Raw genomic sequence first — 8,660 nt, 5'->3', positions numbered from 1 at the left:
TAATCACAAATTAATCACATTAATAGAATGATCAAATTAATCACAAAGTATAACATTAATCACAGAAACTGCTTCAAAACAAGTATTTGAATCTTTGACCACGTTTAATCGCATATGTTATTGAGAAGTGCAATATTTAGAATGTCCCTTTCACACTTTTCCAAACGTTTCATGAACACGTTCGAAAATCTGCAAAAGCACTCTCGAGAACATGAACGAAAGAACAACAAACTTTTTTAAGTACCCTGTGGATGGAGCAAAAATTAAGGCCTCATTATGATGCCGGAGTCACTGAAACAACCATTGCTGTTTTTGTTGCCCAAATGCCACTGAAGTTGATCTGACGGAAAACCACGCCTGATGGCAGTCATTTTTCATTCTTTTTTCGTTGAATGCTGTAAGGACGGGTTCATACATCTCCGGCTGTTGCCAGTGGCGTACCCAAGGGGGGGAATGGAGGGGTCCGGACCCCCCCCACTTTTCTAAAATATGGTCCTCGAGATTTGTCCAAAACCGATGTAAAACTCATTGGGGGGGGGGGGGGTAGTATACTGTATGCTTGTGTCAATAACAATTGTAAAATGCTTTGCTATTTACCGTAACTAACATGAATCAAATAACGGGGAAAAATTCGCAAAAAGGGCGTTTCCCCGCATTTGCGAGTGTTTGAAGGGCGTGATCCAAACATTTTTCTGGGGGCTACGCCCCAGGCTCTCCCACTTTTACAGCCCTGGGTACGCCACTGGCTGTTGCAGTTGCAACTGTAACATTTATGGGAAATTATTTATATCATATTCTTGCAATTTCCCTAACTAAAGTTTGATAATCAAGTTCTATATTTCCGGAACTTCGGGGTCGGGCTATGTACGTTGCCTAGATCGTCACATTTAAATGACATTTCTTGGGAGACAAGAGGTGTTTCCTCCGGAAAAAGATGTTTTCAACAGAAAAAAAGGGCGTGGTCCAAAGGGCGCAGTCCCTGACATCCTTTTTGTCCCCCCCCCCCACATATCCCAGGCTGGAGCTACCACTGAGTTCTAACGCAATGAAGCAATAAAATTCGGGCAAGATCCATGCTAAGCTCACTACACGTTTTGTTTCCACTAAACCCATTGAAATTGTATCTGAGTAAGAGAAAGTGTCAACCTTCATTGTAACAGTTGTTTTTAGCTCTGAAATCTGTCCATTGAAAAGCAATCAAATGGGATCTGGATTGGTTTTTGCACGAGTTGCCGGTGACGCTTATTACCCTATCCTTATGAAGCTGCTTGATAGTCTTGAAAACGTGTGACAGTAAACCGAGTGTGTCACTGTAAACAGAGCTACTTGGGTCTTAATTTTATCGAATAATTTTGCATAATAGGGTCTAATTTGATCTGATATGATTTGATCTAATTTGACCAGTAGTGCGACATTAAGCGGTATGATTATAAGTGGAGTTGACTATATACTGTTTTTGTGTCTATACACTCGTTTTGCTTTATACACGGTCTCCTTTTAGTGTCTAGACTACGTACTATATACTCTTTCTGGTGGATGATATAGAGTGTATTGTATAAATTCCTGTAGGTTTTCAAGCTTGTGTTTCCAGGTGAAAACTGTCTTATCGATAAGTCTTTTCCAAAATATGGGACTACGCCCCATCGGGGCATTGCTCAAGACATGTTGTTCTGTTGTTGTCATAAATAAGCTGGCATAATTTGGGGCAAAGGGAAGAGCCCTATGGCACTGCTTCCAGGGAGGTTTATAGAATTTACCTCCCCTAGATGGCAAAAACTCCTCGTTTTTGAGATGAAATATTGTTCAAAGCGCCATTTAACAGTACTCAGCCTCAGCTTATTCTTAACTTTTGACCAATTTTTTTTTACTCGTTCTTAACTTTATAAAATTGTTCTTATAAAAAAGAGTGTAAAAGCAATATAATTATGTTTGAGATTAAACATCACCATTTGTTGTATTTTATATGCAGTCGGGTGGTTTCCCCTTAATGATTTTTTATTGCATTAAGGGAAGCTTGGATACCCTCATCTTGAGAAATAGTGATTTTACATCTAGTGTAACAAAATCAATGGGATGCTAGTGTGCAAATCAATGAGATGCTAGACTCCAGGATGGAGAGTTGCCTCACTCATTAAACAACTTTATCTTGCTCGTCTCCCTAAGGTTGGGCAAAGACATCGATGAACTTGTGAACACAGTAAGCAAGGGCCCAAGTGGGTACAGCTCAGCTATTGCTTTGTGTTACCAGAATCTAGGGCCACTTTCCCACATTTTCAAATTTTACCAGGACAAGATTTTTCTGGAGGGCAAATATGCAGCCCCCCCCCCTTCAACAAAAAGTGACGCCCAAGTGTACGTTGGAGGTGTCGTTGTGGCTGGAACTACAAACGACACCGAGCAGGGATGGAACTACAAAGTTGTAATTTTCCTGTTAGGAGCCTTTTGCAAACATCATGACGTCATCATCTAATGTATCTGTCCATTTTGACTAGTTTACTTGTTTTTCGTGGATCGTTGTTTAATCTGAATTTGATGAGTAAAGAAATCTGTCATATAGTTTTTAGCTAGTCCACGATGGCTATTTTGAAATTAATCCTTTTTTGAGTGGGCAGCCACTTAAGTTTCTCAACAGTGGTCCTTAATGCTCATGGCCTGGCAAGTCACAGATCAACCTAGCTGCTCTCTTTTGAAGCTTCATCAGGCACTGGTTAATAATTCAGTGCTGCATCTGAAATAACCGGCTGCTCATTCATCTAACGATAATATCGTTAGCAAATAAATTTAGTACCAGAATGAAAATATAATGGTTAAAAACACGACGTTTCGAGCATGTACCTGTTATCAACCATGTACTCGCATGACTTGATAACCATATGTCTGATCTTCAATATCAAATAAAGATGCAATTTATGAGTAGTGTGTTGCAGATCTGTAAACATTAAAACTTATTGAGGACAGATAAAGAAAGAAAGATTGCCCAAATTGGCTGTTGGTGTCGTTGCGGCTGATGATGATGGAACACATAAGTCATCTAACTTAGGATTTAATCATAGTGAACCAATTTCAGTCTTTTCCTGTGGTGGATAGTAGCCTATGTCGTCTACAATCCCAGAAAAATCGTTGAGACAAAATGCAATTTTAACAATGCTCTTCCTTATGTTGCCCCTGTTAATTCGTATCCCTCTTTTTCCCCGAATCAATGTCTGTTAAGTGGTTCTATATATGTGCTTCAAAAACATGCATTCAATGTTGAATCGGGGGAGGGAAAAAGAATTTTCAAGAGGAAGAAGAAACATCACATGTTTTTTAAAATCTCAGCTATTTTTGTCTCGGAATTGTACGTGGATAGTCAGGCTACTCGAAAAGACGTACGTTCTAATCATCTCAGGCATGGGAGAAGAGGGTGGCTCAAATTGCTCAAATTGGGAAGCGACAGCCCTGCTCATGATTTTGTCATTAGCAATACTGACCTATTCATATTATGTGGCTGAGTAGTGGCTGGTGCACACAGCTTGCAAATTTCTCAGTAAAAAATGGAGAAATAAGCCAAGACGTGAAGGTGTTCAATAAGTGTAAAACCTTTGTCAATCATGTTTTCTTATGAATAAGAGCCGGTTTTTTCACACAGTCTTTGTTGGTCTACATTTACCTAAGCTCTCATCTAAAAAAATTATTTTTATTTCTTTCGTTTTATCTTAACGTACCAGTCAATTTTCCATAGTTGACATTTGCATTTGTATATAGAAGGCTAGAAGACTATTTGTTAATCACGATGGTGTAAAAATAATAACGATATTTACAAAGATTTAGCTGGATGGAAAATTGGAAAAATATTTTCAAGATTTTGAATCCTGTTATTGATGCATTTGAATGCAGCTTGTAATGTGAAGTTTTGTTGACATGATTTCCTTAAATTGTCATTTGATAATGATTAATAACTTCTGAATGTCGCGCAACATTATTGCTTTTTTAACCTCGAACGCAGTCTCTCACTGTCTCTCGAAGTCTCTTGAAGTCTCTCGCAGTCTCTCGCGGTCTCTCGCGGTCTCTCGTGGTCTCTCGCGGTCTCTCGCGGTCTCTCGCAGTTTTTCGCAGTCTCGATCACAAAAGTCGTTCCAACTTTAATGAATGGAGTCACATTTTGTACACAAGCCAGGGGAATGGTGTCGAAGACAGAAGCAGATGTTAGACAGCTGTTTTTATCCACATTCTAAATGTTACTTGTTATCTTTCACAAAAAGAGCAGTTTCTATTTGCACGGTCAGAAATTCTGCTGTCTGTGGTATTCTTAAGTGTATATCTATGCGTTGAAATTCTTGGAATGATTAATACTTGATGGTGAATACATAAAGGATTGCCGTGTATTATAAATGCATTTACAAGGATTTAAATCTTGATAACATTTGCTTCTGGTAATCAGGATGGAGTTTAATGGCACAAATCAATCTAAAGCAACTTTTGTCTGCTATGGATTGCAAACGTTTGAGTACAGGCCTACAGTAGCTTACATTTATACGTTACTATTTACGGCCACCTTTAACATTGTAGTTGGTACTATTTCGACCATGGCTAACTCGCTGGTGATTTTTGTAATTTTGAAGGACAAGCAGCTTCGTACCAAAACGAACCAATTGCTGATGTTGCTAGCCGTCACTGACGTTCTTGTTGGGGCAGTCACCATACCGTTATCAGTTACAAACCGTATAACAGCGATGCATGAAATACACTTATGCAGTTTACACGCGTGGCATTCGTTCTTTGCATACCTATTGTGCGTCTGGTCGGTAGCTGGCGTTTGCGCCATCAGTGTTGATCGATACGTCGCCACCAACCACGCCGTAATGTTTAGAAGGGCATCATATCATCGCAAGAAGAAGAAAATGCTGCTCTCCTTCTGGGTACTTTGGCTGTTTTTTATTCCCTTGCCGTATCTTAAACTGGTTAGTTTCAAAATTTACAATATGTTAGTTTCTGGTATAATTAGTGTTTCACTTGTAGTGGTCTGCTCGTGTTATTTCAAAGTCATCCAAAAGTTGAAGTCGAATGCTAAGAAACAGCAAGAAAACCAGGATTCTTCGATACCAAGAACATTTACCCGGCAAGCATCACATTTTGTTGTCAAAAAGACGATTACGATTTCGGCTCTAGTTACACTGGCGTTTTTCATATCTTTATCTCCGAGATTCGTCATGATTCTTGTCCTAGCTATCATTGGAAGGGACTTCAACAAGGTTGCTATATCAGGGATGTATACCGAGTCTTTTGTGTACTTAAACAGTGCTGTTAATCCAATTATTTATTTGTGGAGGCTACCGGACGTTAGAAGAGCAGTTTTTCATATTTTTCAACGAGTACGTCATTGAAGGTGAGTTCGGAATTCTGAGGAAGAAGAGAAATGGTATACAGTAGGTATAGTGCCCTGGATCTTGCTTTTACATACGTTTGATCTTTTGACCCTATATAAAGGTCAAGCAACTGTATCTACTGTATTGTGGCTTCCTTAGACAAAACTTGTGAGGGCAATCGTTTACGTCGCGTGATTGGTGACATCCAATTCAACGGATAGTTTGCGGGAAGAGTCGAGACAGGCAACGAGCAAAAATGAACGAGTAATGACTGAAAACGCCTAAAACTATTAGATAGAATTACGCTTTGCTTTTGGAATATATGTATCTATGTAAATTTAACTGAAATGATGATTCGCTACAGATGTATATAAAATGGAACAATCGCTGTATTCATTCGCATTTATCTTTGATATCATTTCGTAAACAAGAAGCAGAAGCCCACAACTTGCATCCAGTGGCGGTTTTTGGGACTAGGGGCCCGGGACCACAAACATCTGCGGGGCCCTTGTTCTTTACAATTTCCATCTTTTCCATCTTTACAATTTCCATCTTTTCACGGGGCCTGGGGCCATGGCCCCCCTGGATTCCCCCTTAAAACCGCCACTGCTTGCATCGGGAGAAAGACCAATTCATCTAATATTCAAAATTTCTTCTAATTCTAGTTTGGATGTTATTTCTAACATCTATTCTATTCATATGCGCCGTGTTAGTAAGCATAGTTATGTCGTGTTGCTGCAACTGCTTATGCTTCAGCAGCGTTGAATACTGTCAGCGCTGAGCAAGGCAGATGCTCTCAAGCAAAGATGCAAAGCTAGCTACAAAACGAGAGTCGAGCCCCACCTTCCGTCATAGCCTGCGTGCAAACTTCACTTTCCGTTGCGAAGGACACAACGGAAAGTAAAGTCTGCACGCAGGCTACTTCCTTCACTTCGAAAGACAAACTTTGATGTTTGAAGACATTTTAAATGTTTGTGAGCTCAAACCTCGAAAGCTTTCTTTCAAGTACCGTATTTCCTCCAAAGAATGCCGCGTCGTTTATTACAAACTCCAAATTTTGGATGCGGCGTTCAATAGAGGGCGGTGTTCATCAGAGGGCGGCGTTTTTTCCAAATGGTTGGCTGAAGGTGCGGCGTTCAATAGAGGGCGGCGTTTATTAGAGAAAATACGGTAGGTGTTATTTTGAATTAGCATTTTTCTGTTGGATGGAATTCGATACAATTTCTGCGTACAAAAATCAATGTGCGCTAAACCAGCCTTGGTTTTTTTGATAGGGGATTTTTTAACCCAGCCAGGTGTAGTTAAGGTTGTACAAAGAAATGTTTTAATAAGTCTGAAGGTTTGGAAAATATTTTGGAAAAGATATCATTATAGAGGTGTCGGACGGAATAAATAGCATTATAACTGTTGGCAAAAACTACGGTGATTAAAATTGTATTTAAAGTTCTTGACTTAATAGCTTAAACTCATAAGATTATCAAATAATGAGATACATCTAACGTTTAAAGCACTTATTCCAAATGGGAAAAGTTGAATGCTTAGCTATAATCGAACCTAAAGTTTATAGATTTAATCTGTTGGACGGAACTGTTAGACGGACAAAATGCAACTTTTTAAACAAAATTCTTAAAATTGCTAGTTAATAGTTCATGGTGAAGCTAGTTGAAAACTTAAATACGTTCTCGAGACAAACTGAGGAGCAAATGTACAAAGCATGATTTATTTTGCGTTGAACAAAAGGATTCCGTCCAATAGAAAATCAAATGCAACCTTTCTGAATCAAACGTCTGAACAAAGTAGAGTAGAAGGCCCATCTGTTGGATGGAATCCTTTGTCATGCTAGGTAGTATTATTGATAACTGAGCAACAATTTCTTTCATAATGGTTGATTATTTTTAGAAATCGACTTTACTGTTCTTGGATCCATGCTTTGAAATAGATAAAAGAAAACAAAATTTTTTTAGCTATCTTTATTTCTTATCTTCAGTGAAGGAAAATTCCAAAAACAAATCTTAAGAAATTCTCATTGCCAAAATTCTTCATAAAGTGCAAGAAAGTAATTTTTTGAAATTTTTAAATAGAAAACAAGCTACGAACTCCTTCTTTCCAGTCAGCTGACAAGCTGACTTTTGGTAAGCTTTGCTCAACCACCTGTTCAGCGTTGGCTTCATGTCTGTTCTGCTCGCTTTGACAACTGGGTGTGAACTTTTTTTGGTAAGTGGTAGCGGCAGATGGTCCTTTTAAAGTAAGTTACAACTTGATGTGTCAATCTTTGATCTGCGATCTAGTGAAAAAGGGTTTATGCAAACCTAAAGCTATTGCAGTGACAGCCATAATGGCTTTCATCAAGCTTCACACAAAGTGCGATCATATTTTGGAGAATGGCAGATTTGCACGAAACTATTTGCATTAAAATCTTTTCGCGCGGAAAGTTGCAAATGTTAAGCAGTTGAAAGAAAATTCAAGGTCAGAGACCCTGCATTTTCAATCCTTTTCACGTTTCTGTGTTAAATTATGAATTATTTTTCTCGTTTCTTTATTAATTAGCGAGTTATAGCGTGCGTCAGGACAGCTGTATTAGCGGGCTATGAAGCAAGTTACGTTCAACTCGGTAAAAAACTCTGTAAACAACTTTGCACATAGAATATATTTTGAATTGAAAACACTATTATCTTTTTTGTATAGTTTAGGAATTTAACTTTGCTTATCTGGGGGAGGGGGTGTAGAGGGGTATTTGAGGCTCGTATATCCTAGTATCCTGCCCTATAATAGGCCCCCACTAAGCTGGGTTAAAAATTTATCCAGGCCGAAAATGTATCTTCAGCCTTCTCCTCTTCAGGTGAATGTGGTTTAGAGAATTAAGATGATAACTAGTCCGGCGACAAAGAGAGACATTTTTCTTAGTCTCCCTTTACGTCCCGATTGCTTCTATCACGTACAAATAGGTCGCTTGATTTACGAACCGCAATGTTTTATCTTTCCATACATTTTTACTTTACTGAAGATGACTCTAGCTAGAGTCGAAACGTGTTAAGTGATTTTTGTCTACTGATTATATCAAACTGGTTTCGCCACCTGGAATGTTTCACTGAAATTTTAAATCTTAAAATGGAATAGCCGTTCAATTTCCGAACTGTCTCAAAGCGAATATACTCATGGGCGTTCGGTAAGCAATGGTGAACTCCCGGTGGGTCCCCTCTTATTGTCAAGTGTAAGCACCCGTGTCTTCAATATCTCTGAAAAAGGAGCTCAATTTTATCATATATCTAGGAGATAGCAAATAGAAAAAAGGTTGTATGATATGGGAATCTTAAT

At 38.8% G+C, this 8,660-nt stretch overlaps 1 protein-coding gene across 1 annotated transcript; it reads left to right on the top strand.

The window, feature by feature from the left end:
- The first annotated feature begins 4,162 nt into the window (after window positions 1–4,162).
- Window positions 4,163–5,827, top strand: LOC135684520 (trace amine-associated receptor 365-like). The gene has a single exon (XM_065200106.2). It carries the CDS (start codon window positions 4,422–4,424, stop codon window positions 5,361–5,363), a length of 942 nt encoding a protein of 313 aa, XP_065056178.1. The 5' UTR covers window positions 4,163–4,421; the 3' UTR covers window positions 5,364–5,827.
- Window positions 5,828–8,660: the final 2,833 nt, after the last annotated feature.

The sequence above is a fragment of the Rhopilema esculentum genome, unplaced genomic scaffold (assembly GCF_057945365.1).
Source record: "Rhopilema esculentum isolate cy_ngs unplaced genomic scaffold, ASM5794536v1 HiC_scaffold_34, whole genome shotgun sequence".
NCBI lineage: Eukaryota > Metazoa > Cnidaria > Scyphozoa > Rhizostomeae > Rhizostomatidae > Rhopilema > Rhopilema esculentum.
This window is presented reverse-complemented; position numbering and strand designations above follow the sequence as displayed.